At 35.4% G+C, this 22,516-nt stretch overlaps 2 protein-coding genes and 1 long non-coding RNA gene across 9 annotated transcripts; 1 reads left to right on the top strand and 2 right to left on the bottom strand.

Annotated features, from left to right (window-relative positions):
* LOC18771800 lies at positions 3,875–5,390 on the top strand. 2 transcript variants are annotated; one of them, XM_007203801.2, is made up of 3 exons: positions 3,875–4,031; positions 4,134–4,454; positions 4,780–5,390. In XM_007203801.2, the coding sequence occupies exons 1-3, from the start codon at positions 3,941–3,943 to the stop codon at positions 4,857–4,859; spliced, it is 492 nt and encodes a 163-aa protein (XP_007203863.1). In that variant the 5' UTR covers positions 3,875–3,940; the 3' UTR covers positions 4,860–5,390. The 2 variants fall into 2 exon arrangements, with proteins under 2 accessions (XP_007203863.1, XP_020423366.1); XM_020567777.1 differs by having other exon boundaries at positions 4,759–5,390.
* Positions 5,245–17,484, bottom strand: LOC18771069 (histone-lysine N-methyltransferase SUVR5). 5 transcript variants are annotated; one of them, XM_020567775.1, is made up of 12 exons: positions 16,153–17,484; positions 13,644–14,199; positions 12,778–13,080; positions 12,531–12,641; positions 12,114–12,224; positions 8,946–11,765; positions 8,332–8,493; positions 7,630–7,746; positions 7,425–7,528; positions 7,198–7,335; positions 6,139–6,226; positions 5,245–5,822 (listed from the first exon to the last, which is right to left on the bottom strand). In XM_020567775.1, the coding sequence occupies exons 2-12, from the start codon at positions 14,127–14,129 to the stop codon at positions 5,715–5,717; spliced, it is 4,548 nt and encodes a 1,515-aa protein (XP_020423364.1). In that variant the 5' UTR covers positions 14,130–14,199; positions 16,153–17,484; the 3' UTR covers positions 5,245–5,714. The 5 variants fall into 5 exon arrangements, with proteins under 5 accessions (XP_020423364.1, XP_020423363.1, XP_007204800.1 ...); XM_020567774.1 differs by having other exon boundaries at positions 16,158–17,484; XM_007204738.2 differs by lacking the exon at positions 16,153–17,484 and adding an exon at positions 15,686–16,146.
* On the bottom strand, positions 18,538–21,065 carry LOC18771594. Of its 2 annotated transcripts, XR_002272441.1 has the most exons (5): positions 20,731–21,065; positions 20,287–20,638; positions 19,799–20,152; positions 19,169–19,264; positions 18,538–18,865 (listed from the first exon to the last, which is right to left on the bottom strand). It is a non-coding gene; the product is annotated as an uncharacterized LOC18771594 (long non-coding RNA). The 2 variants fall into 2 exon arrangements; XR_002272440.1 differs by having other exon boundaries at positions 19,169–20,152.

Below are 22,516 nucleotides of genomic sequence, written 5' to 3'. Positions count from 1 at the left end.
ACTAGAATTTTTTTTATTTTTTCAAAAATATCTATATATATGTATATATGTATTTTATAATATATATATATGTATATATACATACATATAATATATATATATATATATACATGTATATAAGTATATTATAATAATATTATATATTTTAAATAATATAAACGTACATACATATATATAAGTGTATATAGGTGTATCTATGTATATTATAATATACATGGGTATAATACATATACATATATTTATATATATGTATGTATAATATAATATATAATATATATGGGTATGTTATAATAATAATAATAATATACATGTATATACGTGTACATATGTATATTATATATGTATTTATATATACATATACATTATATATATTATAAAATACATATGTATATATAATATATGTAAATATATTATATATTATAATATACATATATATACGTATATACATGTATATAATATATGTGTATATAGGTGTATCTATATATTATAATATATACATGGGTATAATACATATACATATATATGTATATTATAATAGATAATATATATGGGTATGTTATAATAATAATCTACATGTATATATGTATATTATAATATATATACATATAGTATAAATATATAATGTATATGTGTATATACGTGTGTATTTGTATATTATAATACATACATGGGTATAATATATATACACATATATGTATATATACTTATATATATTACATATATACATGTATGCTATTATTATAATATTAATATGTATGTGTATATGAGTATATTATAATAATAATATACGTGTATATATCTATATGTATTTATATATTATATATGTATATATGTGTTTATATATATATGTATATACGTGTATATATGTACATTAATATATAATATAATATATATTACATATATACATGTATACATGTATGTATTATTATAATATTAATATGTATGTGTATATGAGTATATTATAATAATAATATATGTGTATATATCTATATGTATTTATATATATATTATATATGTATATATGTATTTATATATATACATGTATATGTGTATATACATGTATATATGTACATTATAGTATATGTGTATGTAATAATAATAATAATAATAATAATAATAATAATAATAATAATAATAATAATAATAATATATGTTATTAGTATTACAATATAATATATGCATCTTATATATTGGTGAACATAGGACTAGCTAATCCTCCCTTTCTACATGGGTTTAGTAGTCCCCTCCTAGTGAGGTATTTTTGGTGGGCCCGGTATTAGCAATCCCATCTAAGACTAGAATTAAATGAAACAAACATGGTACTAAATTTAGTCCAATCCAGTCCAAGCCAAGCCTGTGTACCAAACGACCCCTAAAGTTTTTAACAAGTCGTAATCCAAACACTAATCTTATGTCTCATCAGGAGCATCGCTATCCTCTGAAGTGGGTCTTGCTATGTCGCGAAATTGAGTTTAGGGACCAGAGGTGAAAGAAAGACATTTTTGTGAATTTGGATGGCTGAGTATTACAGGTAGCGGTGGTGGATAAAGTTTGGCGGGAATGAAAATAACGGATGCGTCCAATCTACCAATTATATTTTGTCAAGCGTCACAAGGTTTGTTGATCTTAAAGATAACAAAACAACAACAAAATTCATAGATTTAAAAAGTATTTTAAATTAAACTTATAGCTCAACATTTATTGAAAATTATATGCAAATATATTACACATTTTTCCACAAAAAAGAAAAAGAAAAAAGGAAGAAAGAATAAAATCGATAAAAAGAGATTGTGTATCACAATGGGGTTTTGAGTTGAACTGCCCCACATGACCTATGCATATGTTAATCAAATATTGACTTGTGAAACCTCGGAAACCCAAGTTATTAATTCCAGAAAGAGAATTCCAACACAAATACACAAGGTTTATTTATACATGGCAATAATTCAAACAATTGTATAAGAGCTTGAGCTTATAATATATACATTTCTTCTCTTATGCAGAGGTCCGAACGTTATTATTGTGTAGATACTATTATAAATATGAAAGAAAGCATAAATGGATAGTAAAAATAAATGGGTCCGCATATATATAGCTTCTATTGAGGGATCCCTCAAATAAGCTTATTTGAGGAACAACATTTATAGGCCCCACTCGTTATTGTATTTTACTAGTCCAAACCGTCTATTTTGTAGATACTCATTCAAAGATCATATCTACAAAAAATCACTTGAGTTCGATATCATTTGACCACTCAATTGAGCTATTGAAATTTTATTACTTTTTTTGAAGTACCGTGTTCATTGATTTTGTAAGACATAATTGGATGTCGAAACGGTTTCCGATTTGTCTAATTTTTTGTAAGAATGATCTATGAATGAAGACCTAAAAAATAGATGGTTTGGATCATTGGAAAAAAAATTGTAGGGTACCCTAAAGGGTGTCCCTCAAATAAAATTATTTGAAGGATCCCTCAATAGAAGGGGACTTATATATATTCCATTGAGAGATCCCTTATTTGAGGGACACTCATAGGGCTCACTTCGCATTGTATTTTGCTAATCCAAACCGTCTATTTTTTAGTTAATCATTCAAATATTATCTCTATAAAAAATCGCTTAAATCCAATATCATTTGACCACTCAATTGAGTTATTGAAATTTTAGTACTTTCTTGAAGCACCGTGTTCATTGATTTTGTAGGACATAATTGGAAGTCAAAACGGTTTCTGATTTATCTAACGTTTTGCAAGAATGATCTATGAAAGTAGACTTAAGAAAAATAGATAATTTGGATCGTTGAAAAAATATTCATAGAATGAGACTATATATATTTTTTATACGAACTTATAACATATAATATAGGTTGCTTACAAAATCAGATTCTGGAGTCAAATTCAATATTCCACGTTGCCATCACATAACAGGACCATATATTAATGCATGCATAAATTGCATACTTACAATTACAATCTCTTACCAAATCTATGGTTTGATTTGCCTTTTGTAAACAAAACCCAACTTTTATTGTTGAACAAAAACCCATTGATTTTGTATGCATTTATGGATATTAATGAAGGACCATAATTCAAATGTGCCCCATGGTAATGTACCTTTTTTTCTTTATGTTCCATAAGAATGTACCTAGTTTGCTTTTGTTCTTTGCTTTATGTTTGTTGCTATTTGCTTTTGACAAAGAGAGGATATAGATCAAGTGGCAAAATTTCACATAAGAAAGAATTGGCAAGGAATATCTACATAGTATTGAAAATCTTTTGACTTAATTTTGACCCTTTTATTTCCTTTAGGTTTTGTGCTTGATGAAAAGGAAAAGGCTAGAGACTGTGTCAACTGTTGTGACTTGTAACATGCAATAATGGAGATCAGAAATGATGGCAGCTAGAATGGAAAGAAAGAAAGCACGTTTTCATCATACAATTGTACCAAAAAGAAATTCCATGGAAGATGGCTTTGCTGTAAGCTGGGCCCACCATGGAATTGCTTCTCATGTGGTAGGTTTGATCAGTCTTACTGTAAATTGACTAAATTGATGAAGCTAGCAGGTAAGCTATGTTTAGGAGAAGGAGTTGAGAGTCTCACCTAATAATACCTAACAAGTTAATATGCTGATGATGATTATGATGATGATGATGATAACAGAATTACAATTTTACCTTAGAAACTGGACCAGAAAATTATTTCATAATAAATAGTTAAAACCATTTTGACAATCAATAAATTAACAAATGATCACATGAATCATAACAGCAGAGGTAAAATTAGATGAATAACATTTAAAATATTAAAAGGAGGAAATATGAACTTATTGAAGGCGTTGACTGTTATTAGTTCAATGATCCTAGCTATGTCTGAAAACCAGCAAGTAATTATCTTCCTTTGAAGATCTGAAAGAACACAAAAACTGAAGAAGAAAAAGAAAAATGGCTACACCCACCAAGCTGAACATTTTGTGTTCTCTACTTATGGCATCACTGTTTGGTTACTCTGCTTCAGTGCAGTTAGATGACTCTGGTACTGTAATCTTGCTGCCCTTTTCTTATTGCACTGTTTATAAAAATCCAAGCAAACTTAATTTCTCAATTTCTTTCTTTCTTTCTTTCTTTCTTTTTTTAGATTGGTACTTCTGGTTCTCTCTCTATGGTGGTGCTTGTGTTGTTAATCTGGTGAATTGGGCTATTTCATCCAAAGCAATTAAGCATGTTGCTGAGGGGGCACTATGGCTTGGGATATTTTTGTTTATCAGGGTCATAGCTGAAAGCACCTTGGTGGATGGTGTGTCTGGGTTCTGGTCCCTGGATTTGAGTGAGAGAGTTATTAGGGAGAAAATAGGAAGTGGGTTGGTTATAATCTCCATGATTTTGCAGTTGACAGCATCTTCATTAGAAGCTCCCCCACATAAACAGCAAAACAAATTTCCAAGATATGTTGAATATGGTGAGCCAACTTTACCTGCTTCATTTTTCTCTTTATTATTAGGAATTTCCATCAAATTGTTCATTCTACTTAAAAGTGTTGTGCTTTGCTAATGAGATTCTAGTCCAGTGAAAAAGTGCATCAACTTACAAATATGTGGTATTAGGATTGAATCTCATGACACCTTGATAGTGTATGCCTAAAAAACTTCATCTTCTCGTAGTTTAAACTATTACTTATATTAAAAAAGAAATAAAAAGAGTTGTCTTTGACTTTGAGTTTTAAATGTGACTATTAATTGTTTTTAATGATGAGATAATGACAGGTGAAAATTGGAATTTAACAGGAATGGCAATCTTGGTTGGGTTCAGCTATGGGCTTCCCTTTGTCTTCTTTGTGGTCCAAAAAGGAGAACTGAAGTTCTGAATCTGATACAACAGAATAACGCATGATGCCTGAAACAAAATGGAATCTTTGATTGTGATCTTGTCCGGCATTGTACAAAAGAACAAGTCTGCCATGATTTTATCTGTTTGTTGTATTAGAAGGCACTGTTTTAAGAGAGGTTGCTAATCCTTGTATCAAATCAAAGCCTAAAAGCACAATTTGGTACATTATCTGTGTTTTCTTCATTGGAAATTGGATTAGCAATGCTTACAAGTTTTTTTGTGCTTACAAGAGAAAAGTCGCTGCTGTAATTATATATAATTTTCTAATCATTCCAAAGGAATTACTTTCAAAATTTCAAAATTTATCAGCTCATATTCTTATATCAGCCCATTGGGAGCAAGTATAATGGACGATGCTGGGATCCTTGAACAACGAAAAACCATACTTTAAAAAAATAAGAAGACATATAAGATTGGCTATTTAAGCATTTCATCACACTACACGGCCTAAGAACTACTACCAGCAAAAAAACCATCTACAGTTTGCTAATCCCGAGTGGCTACTGGATCAACAAATTTAAAACTAAAAGAAAATTTTTGAAACTTTTCATCCTCGATTCTTCGAAAAACACTAAAAAGGCATAGGTACAATCTACCTGAGGAACAAAACATACAGAGTCTTGCAGCGGATTCAGAGCTGAACAAACCCTTGTGCCACTTCATGACTTGGCTTTCCAGCAAGATCCAAGATCCTCATTATGTAATCAAACAGTTGGATCTTAAATGGCCATGACTGAGAACTCACCATTGACCAATGCAGAGATTATTTTCACTTAACAATCTGCCTTCCCATTATTGAAGTGTGAGCAAGAGTACAGTGTTCATTCAAGGTTTAATAAAGCCGGCCCCGGCATGTGGAAGCTCCACAATGGCATGGATATCCTTCTCCAGGAAGCAGTTTATACCGATAGTCATATGTTAGTTCTTCCCCCAAAGCTATCTGCTCATATATGGTAGAATGAGATATCAAGAATAGCATTGTTCACTGTAAGCACACCATACTTAGTTGCAGAGTGCCATCGTCAATTGTAGATCAAGTGCCACAAATATATCAAAAAACAGGGAAGGATGAACTTCCAATATGTCTTGGCCAATAAGTGGATCAATAGTAAGGATAACTAAGCAACAAACCATGTAATAACTTTCTAATCATTTCAACAGCGTAAATTATCTTAGGAACTTAATTTCCAATCCCACATCTCATGCCTCATGCACAAAGAAGATCAAGCAAGGAGAAGAAAAGAGAAAGTGCTTACATCTCGATTTGCATAGAGACCAATATGTGCACGCTGACTATCCATGCTTTCCACAAGAACTTGGTGATTCACAAGATTAGGCGAGCAGCTACAAAAGAATAACATATATTTCAGGAGTAGATCACAAGATAGTCAAACAAGCCTAATAAATAAAAACAGCACAGAAATCAGAATCAAGTCAACGAAGTTTCATCCACCACTTAGCCAGACACAAAGTTTTCCACTGTTCTGTCAAGGGAATATAATGTTTCCTGAACTGGCACATTGGGGCAAATAAACAGAAGGTACAGTCTCAAAGTAAGAGCATATGAGACACAAGGTGGGCCTCGTTCCTTAACCCCGGAACTTTCAATCCAAGTTTAAAAGAAAGAAATGGCAATCACTGAATGTAGAATAAACTGAAGCCCAGACCCAACTCTATCCCCTAGCCCAGCCAAACTCCCCAACCTTACCCTGAGAGTTTATGCTGTTCCTTCACATCCAAATCACCCCACAAAAAACAATGCTAACACACAGAATCTTCACAGAACCTGTGTCACCCAAGAAGCAGAAACTCACAACAAACAAAGAAATACAGGAACACCTGAGGACGCAAGTGGCTAAATTCTTCCGTCAGAACGCAGGTCTAGAATGTGAGAGGGGTATTCTTGATCACAGAGAGGAGGGAGGAAAGCTCCCCAACCTCATGGGTCTCTCAAGTTCCTATAAAGATTGAAGTTCAACCCTAAACAGGCTCAACTCAAACCCAAGTGGAAATTTGAGCTTGGGTGGAGTCTATTTGAACCTGAACTCAGTACCCAAATTGAGCTTGGGCCGAGTCTAGTTGAGCTTGGCCTCCTGAATTAAGGAACAGAAAGTTGTTTTGCTAATGCTTTCTTCCATGGGATTTCTTTTACTAAAGTAGTATGAACAACTTAAAGACTTGGTAGTAATTGGGATAGAACTCAGCCTGCAATTTGATTCATTGCATTACAAAATTGCATAAATTGCAAAGTAACTTAAAAGACCTCCTTCACGGGAAAGGATTTAAAATAAATAAATCACTAAGTCTTACAGTACCTATGATTGATGAATCTTGAAACATTTCCGTAGTTAGTGGAGTCAATTACATAATTGACTTGTCCTTCTACCAATCTGCTCATATCATTAATATGAGCATCAACTTCATATAAATAGCCGCAACCGTCTTTTCCATACCTGATAATTCATAAGGGGAAACTTAAAATATAGCATGAAAACTTAAATGAAGTCAGAACGACCTGCATCTATCATAGCAAAACTGAAACCTGTTGCGCCTATCATTTGCCTCAAGCTCATCCAGAACTTCACCAATGTACTCACAAACAAACGTGCCACGCAGGATTGCTTCACCTGCCCTGACTGCCCACCCCTGCAATTTTGTAGTAAAGTCAATACAACACTTGAAAACAATCAAATATTAAAATTTGCCTTTTATCTATCATTTCTATCTGTAGGGGAAAAAAAAACTACCTTTTTCCCTGTTTTGAAGACTTCCAATTTCACTCTTACTCCATTCTGCAAAACCCTATTAGGACAGGTTCTATTACAGCTGCACATCTGATTGCATTCATAAACGAGGTACCCTTCCTGCAGAGTTTCATGAGAAAAAAAAGCAACAAGTCAACCTTATGGTCCTTACCAACTAGAAACAGGGGAAAGAAAATTATGTGCAATTCAAGCATATTAATGGAGCCCTTCTTGCTTCTTAGATAAAGACTTGCATCTCTTTGTGGGACAGCTCAATGCCACTATCTCCCCGACTCCCAAGAACATGTGCTAGGTTCTATGTATACATGAATATAGACTGAGAGGGATAAGATATATATATATATATATATATATATAGAGAGAGAGAGAGAGAGAGAGAGAGAGAGAGAGAGAGAGAGAGAGAGAGAATAACATGATCTATACAGTCAGATCAAAGTAATGCATTTCTATGTGCCTGTCTGTGACAGGATCAACAACAGGACATATATTGCTTGACTGAGTAGAAATAACAGTATCAATCCAGAAAACAAACCATTAACCATCTACAAAATGAAATAAAAGTTCAAGACTTCCAACAGTGAAGAGCATACCACCATCATTTGTGATCAAAGACAACTTCAAGAGAAAATACCAAAATAAAAGAGATGGGATTGGTGATTAATGTTAGATTTTGATTAGCATTACCTCCAAGATAATTCGACCTTTCCTATCATATGGGAACCTGCCACGCATGGGTTTCCCAAAGATGTCTTTTGCATCATCATAGTCATTATCAAAAAGGTACACATGATCACACGTTTCTGGACAGCATGTAGAATGTGGGCATACACACCCCAATTGCACACTCTGCAATGAAAAGGAAGAAGGAAAAAAAAAAACAATATTAAAAGTAAACTAAAAAACGGAGGAAGAATATGCAAAATCAATAATGTGTTGAATCCATTCATTTAAACCCTTTTAGGGTCATGATCAATGTTTCATGATAATGTCTGTGTGTGTTAGTGGGTGTGTGCGTGTGTGTGTGCATGCGTGTGTGTTAGTGTGTGTGTGTGTGAGAGAGAGAGAGAGAGAAGAGACAAAGAAATATGGAGATATAACAGCTAAAGGAATAGAATTAAAATAAAATAAAATTCCAAAATCTATGAGGTAGGAAACCACAATTTGCACCTTCTTTACAATTTATAGTAGTCAGGCGAGAGTGATGCATATTAAACATGTGCTACACATGCAATACTGATATCAAGGTCAGTGATAAGATGATATTAGACCAAACATTGAAATAGCCAAAAGAAAGATACCTCTGTATCAAGTCCAAGGGATTGATGAACCAATGGCTTCATGATATAGGTAAAGCTCTCCCAAGGCATGGAATGCCCAGCATTTTGGTCATTAGAACTATGTGCAAGAGCATTATAAGAATCCAAGTGACCTTCATCTGCTACACAGACCACCGGAACCAATTCCTGTCCAAAGCTTACATCATTACACAAGACAAGAGCCTTCTGGAAGGAAATTTGGCTCAAGTGATAGGCATCAATAATATAGTGGCTTTCATCCATCTCCCACTTATCGTCAAGAGGATCTGATGAAGGTGGAAATTTGTGCCCAACAATACCAATTGGAAGAGGCATCAAGGGAGACAGCAAGCATTCCTTGAAAGCATTGCATCCTTTAGGGCAAATAAAGCCATCTTGATGCCAACCTACCTGAATATTATGCTCACTGCAAAGCTTGGCTGCCTTCAGATACAAATGTTCTGGCAATACTCCATATTTTCCCTCCAGAAAGGCCTTAAGACTGATCTTGCAGCAAGCAGAGCGAGCAACAGATAAAATGTCTAGGTTGCTGGGCCTGCGTTTTGTTTTCTGCATCTCAGAAAACAAAATTCTGGCTACTGCTGAACAATGTGATTCCGCTAATCTACAAAGACTTGCTCCCTCAGTTGCATGACGCTGTATATTTATTCCTCCTGTGCCAAGTGCCTTCGAAGCTTGAATTCGCTTCTTCATAGTAGCATTTGCTCTATTCCTGATCCTATATGATGCTGCTGCCAAACTTTTTTTTAATCTAGGACGGCTAAGTCTCCCAGATTTTAACCTATAAGCATAATAACGTATCCCCCGCTTTGAAGGCCGAGAACTGACTAAACTTGGCCCCATGTGAGCAGCTTGATGGTGACGACCAAGATCGGGAAGTAAATCAAACTTCAACCCACAAAACCTGCAAACAAACTTTCGGGAACCACTTAAATTCTCAGAGTTATTCTCCACAGAAGCCGAATTGCACAACTCAAGCTTCCTTGGAGAATCATCACCAGCAGACAGAATAGGTTGAGAAGCTTCAGAGAGCCTGAAATCATCAGTATGAACCGCAAGCACATGCAACCATAACTGCTCTGTGTTCCCAAAATGGCTTCTACAAGGAATACACTGGAGAAGCATGCATTGTTCAACAAATTGTACGCGGTGTCTCTCCTGAACATGAGCTTCCAATACTTTCTTATTAGTAAAAGAATCCAGGCAGATGGCACATGCATAACCTCTAAACAGCCATTGTGCTTCCTTTTTATGATTGTCCATCCAGTGAGTTCCAAGTGCTTGATCGTCCACAAACTCTTGAGAACAAACTTTGCATTTAATGGCTTTTTCACTGTCATGGTTGTCATCCACAGCCCATGGCAACAGAGCTTGTTCTTCCATGACAGAGGACAAAGCACCTGTATCTTCATCAGTATTGAATCCCCAAATTCTTCTGAGTCTCTCCTTCTCACTGCAAACCAACTTTGTGAATATTTCCCCAACACCAAAATTTTTAGAAGCTTCAGATAGGGCCCACTGAAATTGAACATCCTTAGGAACAGGATTTCTTAAAGACAGTATACTTTTAAAGAGCTTGTAAAAGAGCTCACATGCTTGATGCAACTGAAACTTTTGCTCCTGTGAGTGACAATCCTTCAAAAGATCTATAAACACTTCTTTTGATATTATCCTACTCTTACCATTTCTTGCACGTTTGAGCCAACTTGGGAGGTGCTTTTCACAATATAATGAATGCCTCTTTGGACTTTCCAGACAAGGGTTGCTGTTATCATGCAAACAAGAGCCTATGCAACGCAGCTCTCCTGAGCTATTACAAGCTTTGGCAGGAGACTCAGACTTCTCAAATAAGCTCTTTCTTTCATAGGAGGCATCACCAGCCATGACTGAGACAGGATCCACTTGTAGAGGACTCTCAACATCTCCGACCAATACTATCTCTCTGCAGTTTATGGTCTCTAAACTTGGAATGGTTTCCTCATACTTTCTCTTAAGTGTATTCTCTGGAAAACTTAAGATGGTTTTCATATCATCTTTTGGTCTATGCTTCTTACAAAATGACGAGCCATATAAAGATCGATGCTTACATCTAGTTCCAAGGACAGTTGTTCCTTCACACATTGGTGTATCACTAGAGTGAGACCCTTCTGCTTTCGTAGAGTTGCCCATGAAACGAGAGGACAAATGCACACAACAGTAAACATCACCATCATTTGCCCACCTCACGCATTGCCTTCCCTTGGATTCAATATAAGCAATGCACTGTCGATTTTTACTTCCAGGATCAGAAGATTTTACAGCAGCTACTTCATTGACTGGTGTAAATTCCACATCTTTGGTTCGGTTGAACTCAGAATTTCCAGCTTCAACAACAACTTCATCCCATTTATGAGCAACACCACTAGGTGTGTCTGTCTGTGGAGCTATATCTTTCATATCTTCTTCTTTGTAAGGCTCTGATGCTAATGTAGCAGCATTTGCAGTGTCTCGATTATTAAAGAATTCAGAGTCAATTTCAATAGCTATAGCCTCATCTGAACCCCTGGATTCCACCTGGGAAGCATGTGCCTCCGCACGACGAACTTCAAGCTTGGGCCTTTTCCTGCCAGTTTGGAGACTTGTAGCCAAGGGACCATCACTACTCTGCTGTTGAAAGTCTACACCATTGGATACGGGATGAGAGGTTGAAAACCATTTCATAACTTCATGCTTCCAAGTTTTCCACTCAGAACCCAATGTAGGCTGCAATGGTGCATTCTGGAGAGACTGAACTTCATTCCAGAGAATAGACTCAACCAATTCCTAAACCAGAAAGTAAAGCAACCCAAAGTTTGAGCAAATGACTAAAAATTATTTCACAAGAAAAATAACTAAAGAAAGATAACTAAAGCAAGAAGAATGAAGCAGCTTCAACTCCATTACAATGAATCCTACTGGTTTAAAGGAAATGAATTACTACCACGTTATAAATACTCTATACCAACATACAGCATGCAAGGAAACAATATGGCATATATATAAGGTTTAAAGAAATCACATATAACCCGTTCTTTCATGAAACTATGGCTATCTGATGCATGACAACTTATTATACCACAGCACAACCAGTGTACATAGCTTATAAACGAGCATCCAAATTGTAACATGTACCTCCTTCAATACTTCAACAGTTGCAGCGCTAGACGCATTCTGACACTGTTGCACCCAAAGGTGATATGACTTTTCTTGCCAGTCAGAATTTATGTAGCTCTGTGATATCATCTGCAAAGGAAACAGCAATGGCATTACTTAATAACTAATCAGAAGAAAAGAAAAATGTAAAGGAAATTACTTATTTATTTCGGAACAAAATATTAGGAAAAAAAAAAAAAGGAGTTCCAAGTTTTAGTTTAATATAATTAGATTGGTTGAAATCATGCTCGTCTAACATGGGAAGAACACAACAATTCTACAATCTACACAAAACACTAAATAATGACAATGCCTTGGTTCATATTTAAAATAAGAAAAGAAACAGTTTCTGTCCCTATTTTGACAATTCAAGAATAAATAGATATAGCAGTTTACACTTTGCAGCTTCCGAAGCATATTTCCAAGATCAGAATAGCCATTACAGCGAGAAGCCTCCATTGCAAACTCCTTCCAGACGGCCACATCACGGGCAGTCTCTATCAAAGCCTACACAAGTTTGACATATCTCTAATAAAACGACATTCAAGCAGAAGAGGATACTAAAGACAGTAAATTGTGTGCTCCAATTGGAGAAAAAGAAAGCTTGAGAGAGAGTATGAGAATCTCATATCAAATCACGTACCTCAGTATGAAATTGGTCAACAACATTCAGCATTCCAACAGCCAACTTTTGCATAATAAACCGACGTGCTACAGTCAAATCTTTTACCAATTTTAGTCCAACTTTATGTGTTTTATATGCAATAGGATGTGGATATTCATTGATCGAACGAACAAGTAGCGTGTCTGCCCAAGAATAATTCCTTGTGTGTGGAAAAAATATCACAAAATATTTTTTCCTGTCATGAGTTGGTTTTGCTCTCAAAGTTGATAAGGGGCAGTCAGCTCGCGCACATCGAATTCCTGTCTGCCACTTCCCTCTCCACTATACTTGGAAAAACAGAGAAGTACCAAAATAAAATAAAATCAGCAGATGTTAATTTATTCCACCAGTTTCGTTCTTTTTATTTTGGTTAAAGAAAATTGGGGAAGGGGTATCAGGATCTATAAATCCTCAATTTGTATACATGTACACAACCTAAAAAGAAATTTAATTTATTTAAGTCTCCCAACCCAATTGCTCAAATTGTTAGGATGAAGGCCAACAATTAATTTTTATTCCCAACATTCTAGAGAGCACAACACCGGAAGATCGCAGAAAAAGAAGATTTGAACCCAGGACCTTCCGCTTTACCACATTTAAGTATCTAAACCAAAAGCTAAAGTGATAGGATGTGGGCCTGCAATAATGTTATATTTGAACATTAAGGGGGAAAAGAAGGAAAAGCACAAACAGCCAGTTGGGGGCATCCTAGAACCTGTAAACTTATGGGTAAAGACAATGAGGCTAACCAAATTGATATGCAACAGACACTAGAAATTGCATAAGAAAAGGTTTAGGTTGTGATAACAAAGTAAAGATTTGAACGTGAAAGAAATAAAAGTTACCTTGACCCACAATGCCACAGATTCATCACTTTCTAGCCATGTAGACTCTGAAAGATACGACTCTCCTTCCCTTCTGTTGTTTGGCAATTCATTTTCCCTGCTATCTACAATCAGATGACCATTGTCAGAGGTTAGACAAGGTTCTGTGCAGTAATTCTGTTCATTTATGTCATCATCGTCAAAATCATGTGATATACTGGACGACTTTTGGCCCTCCGCTTGACTATCAAGACATGAAGCTCCATTTTGACATCCTTCTGAAGTATGCAATTCATCAACTGCCTCTTGAACTTGACCTTGTCTTACTAGTTGAGGCCCTTCCACATTTGGTAAGAAGTCATCTACTCTGCCATCTGCCACATGCACTTGCTTCTCATGTTCAAGGCAGTTGGATTCTCCATCATAGACAGAAGTTGTTGCTGAACTATGTTGAGGGCAATCAGATTGTCCAACACACTGAACGCTGGAGCAAGGGAGCACTTCCATGATCTTACACTAAAAATAGTGGTGCCATCTGATGCAATAGTTATCACTGATTATTTGCCCACCCACCTCTCTGTTCAAACAAAGGTCCAGTTGATGAAGAGTCAAGTGAATGTATTCTATAACATACCAACTCTCAAAACAAAAAACCTTAAATATACTTCTTATGAACTGATGAAAAATAAAATGCTGCATCAGCCATAATGAGCATATGTGCGCATACATGTGTATATGTAAGTCTACAAATATGATCAGAGGAAAATCCTCTAAGACAATGCTGAGAAACTACAATGGCCTCACTTGGACTGACCATGTATAACATAATGAATAGTTACATATCAGGATAGCATTTAAAGAAAGACAGCAATCATGTAACCGAGATCAACCAAAAAATTAAGCAGAGGCATGAGGTAGAGGGACAGAATAACGAAAATTAGATTTCCCATCTAGATGACAAATGCTATAACTGCAAAAGAACCACATATCAATTTGAACCGCATATTAGGCAAAAACTGCGAAAAAACATAGCTCACAATCAATTTGAACCACATATTAGACAACTGTCTAGCTTAATCCATTTAGGCTCAAGGATATAGTTTTAAAAAGAAATTACATGAACTTTCAGATATATCAATCCATGTATAGAAGACCGAATAAAGTTGAATCAATGAACTGAACTTAACTGTATCTTGATATGATATGACATTCCATTAGGAAACTAAGTTTGATGTCATATCCTGCATTCATTTTTTATTTGATAATAATTCATTCAACTAGCATGCAATCTCCAGAAACTAGCAATTTCCTTTTTTTTTTTCTTTTTTTCTTTTTTGCATTTCTTTCTATCTTATCCCATGTTCTTAATTTCAAAAAAACAAAAAAAAAGTTACTTAATTGTTATATCTAGTAAAATGGCATAGTATTATATTCTTCTTCTTTAAGATTAAAAGATAAAGAAGGGAAATTTTCACAATAAATATATGATTCTACAATCGTAACAGAATTACCCATCCAAAAAGCTCCAGTGTCTAAAAAATATATTTTCCAGCAGAAGTATATTCTAGGGGTACAAAAAGAAAACTGCGTTCAGATATCCATTTATTATAACTAAAATGAAGTTTGCAAGAAAAAGATTCAATCTTTGCATTAAATATACATAAAACCTTTTACTTCTAGAAATATACACATCAAAACAGATACTAAAAATTGGTAACCAATATAATATAACTAAAAGGCATTACAATGGTGCTCCTCAAGTCAGAAGCGGTAATACACAACAATCTGCATAGAAAACTATGTGACGTAAAATCAACAACCAATGAACCCCGGTTCCTTACATCTCTGTACATCTATGGTACCATAGTTTCTCCAAAATAATCTCACCCAAAATCAAACTGCAAAACACTGCCCATAAACTTGCCTAACACAATCAGAAAGAAGCTGCATCACACTTTAATTACAACCAACGAGCTCAGCATGTGAAATTGACCCATATCTCAAGAACAAACCCTAATTCACTAAACCCAGTACTTAAAATTGGTTAAAGCCATAGACTTTACCATTAATTGGTAACATTATGATGAAAAACCCTAGATAAATCCGCAACAGACAGCCCCATGTACGGATCGGGAACATGCACAAGTGGGTACAGATCAAAAATGAAACCAAAATGATGTACCAAACATAACATATACATGCTCTTTAAAGAAAAAACCAAAAAAAAAGAACCAATTAAAAAGTACATTCGAAGAAGAAGAAGGTTCAAGTTCGTGCCTTTATTTTCCTACCATGTTTGTGTTTAAAAAGGTGGTGTCAAAATATTGTAGAAGAAGAGGGTTTGGGCTGGCTTGGGTTGGGGTGGTGAGCTAGAATAAGTCAGCAAAAATTGACAGCAAGAGAAAAGAAAGAAACAAAGAAAAAAAAATGTGACATACATAGATGGGCATGGCATGCCTCAGCCAAAATTACAGAGAGACTAGAGAAGATAAGAGATTAGATACATGCGAGGAGTGGCAGAGTAATGTACCTTACCTTTAAAGAAGGGGGAGTTTTGCTCGAAGATCACCTTTATCCCAATTGGGTTGTGAGATTCGGTGAAAAAAATTTGTGGGTTATGTGTGTGATGGGTTTTCAAGTTGGAACCTTTTGGTGTTGTCCCTTTTTTTAAATAATGGGTTTGGGTATTTTGGTAGCTACAACCTATCTATCTCTCTCAATCTGGCAAATCTTGGCTATAGTGATAATAGATGTGCAGGTCCCCGTGGCCTAAAAAACCGAAAAAAAGAAAGAAAATACAAAAGATAGATAGATGGGTAGTTTAATGGTAGGGAATTATGGAGAGATGAGAAGGAGATTAGAGAAAACAAAGACGTGTGGGGTGGGGTACAATTACAAAGAAGTGGTCTGGTTTTCTTTTGATTATGGTTGGAAAAGAAGACCGACTGAGACTACTGGGTTGTGGGTTCGGGGAAAGTTTTGGTTTTGGGGCTTCCCTTGTTCTAAGTTTTTTGTGTGTATATGTGAGCTTTTATGAATTAAAAAAGGAAAAAGAAATTTAAAAAAAAAAGAAAAAATTTGGTATTTTAGAGAGACTCGGGGTTTTTGGGGGTCTGGGAAGCGCGCTTCTATAGGCTGTTTTTCGTAACGTGGCACGCTTGCTTATTTTACTCTCTTCACAGATAACCCAAAAACAAATTTATTTATTACTATTTCCTTTTGGTTTTTGAGGTCCCTCTGCCAATCTTATCTGACTGGGTTTTCGAATTTTGCAGATCTTTTTCTTTTTTCTCTCTGTTTTTTTCTTCCTTTTTTATTTTTTTTTTATTTTTATTTTTTTGTTTCCAAGATTGGATGGGTGAAGGTGATGGATGCCAATTGCGGTGAGTTTTTCTTTGGTCGACCCTTCAATCGTTGATTAAAATCAAGAATTTCAAGTGGGTCTATTTGGATTCATGAATTTTCTTATTTTTATTATTATTTAAAATGCCACCCTTTTTTTAGTCTTCCTCTCCCTTTGACCTCTCTTTTGTTCTGAAATATTGGTTTTTTTTTTTTTTTCCGGGGCCTTTTCGGGTTTAAACGATGTACGTCTCTCTTTTTTTGGGAAGGAAATCGAAAAATTGGGTTGTGTACAATTAACCACGATTTATACAAGGATCCTGCATACGACAGATGGGATGCTAATTAGCATTTATATTATATGTTTCCTTTTAATTTGAGAAAACTCATATATTCATGTAGTGATGCCAACGCATGACCTAACTAACTCGCTATTTTTTTAGTAATGGATATTTAAATTTAGACATGCTTTTAATTTTGGAAAGAGAAATACTACTAAAAAAGTTCACATGAACTATCGATTGTTTTTATTATTCGAGAATATGTTAATTATTAACAACACGATAACCCCACTTCATTACGAGATCTCAAATAAACAAACTAAATATCGAAATCTCATTCTTTTTATTCAATAAAGTGTATTTCAACACCGAGTCGTGTTACACAAAGACCATGAAAGTTATAACACGTCTACAATTAATTAGGATCTAATATATGAGGGTATAGCTTAATAAATTCTACAATCCTCCGTTTTTTACGAAGGAAAATAACTCGGAATTTAGCTAAAAGTCGGGAATCAAAGAGAAGAAATTGATATTTCCATTGTTTGACAACTTAAACATGAAACTTATTAAATGACGCACGGGAAAAATCATGGAAATTGGAAATCGAGATTCTCGAGTTTAATTTCCACCAAAAGAGTCGTCATTTTGCAATTCCAATTGAGTAAGAATTCATTTTTACTGTAATTTATGTCATTTACAAAATTTGACATACATAAATCCAAATATCGAAGTTATTAATTCCCATGACTTTAAATAATGGAGATTTAAATTCCGTCATTTCCTTCATCCAAATAGAGGTGTAATACCAACACAATAATTTCATCCAAACAGGTGTTATTATTAATATCATAATTTTTGTGTGTGTTTTCAGTTAAGTCAAGTGGGCAGTTCACTTGTTATTGATTGAACTGTGTCGGCTTCCCACGTGACCTCTAACTACACTACAAAGAAGGTACAATCCACAGTGGCTCTGTTTGGTGTGGAAGATAGAAATGAGTGCAGGTACGAACTTTCTTCTTCAATTTCTTGTTTTTGCTTTTCAACTTCTGCAAATAGCGGTTGCAGCAGGACAAGTTCTGAAGCCTCATCTGACTCCTTGTTGTGGTTGTTGTTTCTTCACTTTATTTTTTCGTTTTTGTGCAGTGCTTTTATTTATTTATATATATTCTTTTTGGAACCCTTTGTGGCTTTATTCTAAAGCTGGTTCTTGCTTTTTTTGAGTTAACAGGACATAATTCATCAAGTAGTGCTGCACAATATCTAGAGGAAGAAAGAAAGACTAGCTGAGCTGACGCAAAGCTTAAAACATAAACAAATAAATTTGGGTTGTTATGTCTTTTCATAACAAAAAAAACAAAATTGTGTAGTATAAATCAGATTATCCAACTCTGAGTCTTCTTGATTAAATTACACTAAACTTTACCCACCACATAACAAGGGGACCTTTGGTCACCAAGAAGGCTTATGGCTGCCCATTCAAGTCAAAGCTGCATAAATATACATGAGAGGAGAAAATGCAGCAGCCTGAACGAAATTTAGAAGGGTTGGGTAAATGCTGGAAGCTAGGTCAATCCATTCTGCCCTTCAAGATCCTCTTCTTCACTTCAGTTGGTGTTTCTGCAGCAATGTGAATGCGCATTTTAAATGGTGGTAATAACCTCCAGCATAAAATGAGGGTGAAATATTATGAAGATAGCCTAGTCGCTATCTTTGGCAGCTTAGACGATGGAAGCAATGAAATTAGAATATTAGGCCCTGCCTAATTCCAAGTATGAATGAGAAAAAAAAAATTGGAAGAAAATTAAAATCTCATTCAAGAGGAACAGCTCCACTGTACATTACCTATTTTTATGGATAAGTTATAACACAGTTAGTGATATTGCTTAGAAGAAAAAAAGTAGGGAGTAAGAAAAGGCTTACACTACATAGACATGGCCTCCCCACCCACTCAGACAATCTTGATCATCTGATGATAGCAATGCTTGAGAAACAATCTCAAAGAATTCCTCTGGTTCCCTAAATAATTAGAAAATATACTGTTATTACAGTTCCTGCAAATAGTAAGAAAATAAACAGGAGTACCAAATTTAGAATTAGAAGTAAAAGCAGCAATCACCAACCCAATTACGTCTAACTAATTAGCGCGTAATAAATTCTACCACGAGTTAAGCGCCAAAAAATCCTACGAATTATTATTCAAGCACATCTGGCAAGGAAGCCAATTGTTTATCCCCATATATGTCTAGTTCAAGAAGCACTTGGCTGCTGACAATATAGGACCAAGAAGGTAAAACTTAGGAGATCCCTCAGCTTGTTTTTTCTTGACTTCTATTCTGTAGACCCTTTCTCTGCTACTATCAGTAGTGTGATAATAACAAAGACTTAAAAAGTCATGGCCAGTGACAGCATGGATTCAAGTTCTCGAATGTTAATTATATGATTTTCCATAACATCTAAAGTGTATTCAAATGAAAATCTCAAATACGAAAAAATGTAAGCAGATCAAATAACAAATCTTGACTGCCCAGTGGAAAGAACAAAGCAACAAACCATCTCAGACTTGAACATTGCCTCACAAGCACCATAAAGGGACTCTGATGCAGTGCCAGCAACAACAAAATCTTGGCTAGTAGGGAGCATACACAGAAGACAAATAATACCAATATGAAATGATAGATGCACATAAACATATAAAATCAAAATACGAGTAAACATGCATATGCATTCTACTTAGGAAGGTTGAAGAAATTTGTTTGAAGTCCTTAGCATCCCATCCCAGCAGCTCTAAAAATGCGAAAAAGTCGGAAAAGAAAGGGAAAAGAAAAAACAAACCTACTTGGCTCCAGTTGAATCCATAGTGCAGAAGAATGGCTTACCTTCATCTCCCAATCCAGCAATTACAGGCTGACAGACAGAACACAGAAGTATGAACCAAACGTAAATCACAAAAAGGCATGATTGTACAGACCTCAACATTCAGATTAAGCTAACATATTCAATAGCACCTCATTATCAAATTGCTCAAGAATATTTCAAACCTTTTCTCATAAAGAATAGCAGAGACGCAAAAGTCTCAGGCTTTATGTCTCTGTCTTTACGAAGCTGGTACAGCTTGTGCCGAAACAAAAGCCTCTGAAACCTTCATCATCAACCCAAAAGTTAATGTCTTTCTATTAAACAAGGTGAGAGGGGCATATACATACAGGGTAGGGTCTAAGCATCGATGGCGAGACCAGAGAGGCCGATAAAGAGCCCATCGTGAACTCTATGAATTCTCTGGAAATCGGTGGCGATTGTCTGGAGCTGAACACCGAGCCTTCGATCGCTTGCAATGGCGAAGCAGTTCTTGCCCACCATTGCGATCAGGGCACTCCCATTGTACTCGAAGATCTGCACAGCCATTTCAAACAGAAATCAATTCCATTTGTATATGTAAAACCCTAAACGCAAATGCGGGTAATGTAATGCAAGCTTCAACCTACCGACATCAGAGATTAGTATCTGCTGCTTGAATCGCTTTGAGTGAATGGAGAGGGTGATCGCTTTTGCGCAAGAGACTGGCAATACGAATCACTAAGGCCCTGTTTGAGTTCTTAATCTAAGTACTTTTAATCTTTGATTGAAGCGCTCATTTAAAGGTTTTTTTTTGTTTTTTTGTTTTTCCTGTCGAAAAGCATTGCAAGTTTATTAGCTAAATAGCCACTCTCTTTTCATCACCAAAAAAAAAAAGAAAAAAAGAAAAGAAAAAGCCACTCTCTCCCCCCTCAATTGTGAAGCCACAAGTTCATTAGCTAAATAGCCACAAATCCTTTTTATGTATCCCTTCCGCAAACTCTTTATAAAATCCTTGCAAGGTTAATACCCATTTGCATCCCAAAAAGCTCCATCTCTTCCTTCACACACAACCATACACGTAATAAGATCAAAGATGGCACGCTCCATGCATTTATTTTCACTTGCCCTCCTCCTCATTCTCCTTCTGGTGATTACCGGTATTTTTCCATTGCCCCTTGCTAATTTGATCTTTCAACCTTAACCCTTAGACCTTAGACCTAATTAAGATATAAAAGCATTTGGATGTGCGGCGCCTGAATGAAAGTGGCAAAAAATGATGCCTTCTGCATGCATAATCATGAACCATATAGCTCATATATGCACGAAAAATGTTCTTTAAAAAACATATTGAAGTACGAATCATGACCATAATTAGTGTGATTATTTCTTGAATGTTGAGAGTTCAGAATCACAGTGTGACAACATAAATTTGACAAGAAAACGTTCCTTGCTATACATACTAGAATTCTTTCGATTGATTTATGGATGACGCATATTAGCAAAGATTGAGTCGATGGCAATTGAGGGTAATAAAACAAAGCAGAAGAATCGTGTGACTAAGCATAAGGCATCTAACTAAACGTAAGAGTCATCATGCTGCTAAGCCTAATAAGAGCAATAAGCACAAGTAGTGTGAGGTGATGACTCCTTGTCCGGTCTCCAAGCAAGGTTGCGAAACGAGAGGCCATTGCCATGAAATGTGCAGAATGGCGTATGGTATGACTTCAATAGCGGCGAATGTGTTCGAGGCAAATGCATGTATGTGCGTTAAGAACGTTCGCTCATCTGTGTGTTGGAGAGCATTTATAAAATTACCAGCTGGTGCACTGGGTTTATGCCCTTTTTTATGTTTTTCTGTTTTTCTGTTTTTTCGTTTTTTCTTTCTAGTCTTGTTCTTGCCTGTGATTTCATGTAAAATTCTCACTTGTCAATGAAATCTTTCTAAAATCTTCATCTGTTGTCACCTTCTCCTTAAATAAGACTTCTGATTGCAAAGGCACACTAAAGCTTCTGTAACCACTGCTGAAAAAAAAATTGAGAAAAGCTTTTGTAACCAAAAGCCCAGTGAATGGAGCTATGGGCTATCCGAACAGAAGACCCCATCAATGATGCATGGACCAGCCCATTTCGGTAGAAAACTTAGCACAACCAAAAATTTTGAGGCCCAAAAATATTAGAAATCGATTTATTTTCTCCCATGCTATGTAGAGGTTGCAGAAGAGAGGTGGTGCTGGTATTGGACCCCAGTGGTAGATAATAGTAGTTATGTTATTAGTGGCACCTTAAAAGTTCTCATGACCAAAACTTTTTTAAGATATATAGTTTTTATGTTGTTTTTTTATAAGCATTTTTTATGTTGTTAAAATTGAAAAGTATAATTGGATATGGGTTTTTCTAAGCATAAATGATTTGCATTTAGATCAAGTAGGCAAA

This window comes from Prunus persica, chromosome G7 (genome assembly GCF_000346465.2).
Source record: "Prunus persica cultivar Lovell chromosome G7, Prunus_persica_NCBIv2, whole genome shotgun sequence".
In the NCBI taxonomy this organism is placed as follows: domain Eukaryota; kingdom Viridiplantae; phylum Streptophyta; class Magnoliopsida; order Rosales; family Rosaceae; genus Prunus; species Prunus persica.
This window is presented reverse-complemented; position numbering and strand designations above follow the sequence as displayed.

What these genes read in the sequence shown, in the direction of transcription:
- LOC18771800 (XM_020567777.1), top strand. Translation starts at nt 3,941, where the DNA reads ATGGCTACACCCACCAAGCTGAACATTTTGTGTTCTCTACTTATGGCA. An exon ending in AGTGCAGTTAGATGACTCTG is followed by an intron (nt 4,032 to 4,133) that starts GTACTGTAATCT and finishes TTCTTTTTTTAG; the next exon opens with ATTGGTACTTCTGGTTCTCT. An exon ending in TCCAAGATATGTTGAATATG is followed by an intron (nt 4,455 to 4,758) that starts GTGAGCCAACTT and finishes AGATAATGACAG; the next exon opens with GTGAAAATTGGAATTTAACA.
- LOC18771069 (XM_020567775.1), bottom strand. Translation starts at nt 14,129, where the DNA reads ATGGAAGTGCTCCCTTGCTCCAGCGTTCAGTGTGTTGGACAATCTGAT. An exon ending in CTGTGGCATTGTGGGTCAAG is followed by an intron (nt 13,081 to 13,643) that starts GTAACTTTTATT and finishes TTCCAAGTATAG; the next exon opens with TGGAGAGGGAAGTGGCAGAC. An exon ending in TTGACCAATTTCATACTGAG is followed by an intron (nt 12,642 to 12,777) that starts GTACGTGATTTG and finishes AAACTTGTGTAG; the next exon opens with GCTTTGATAGAGACTGCCCG.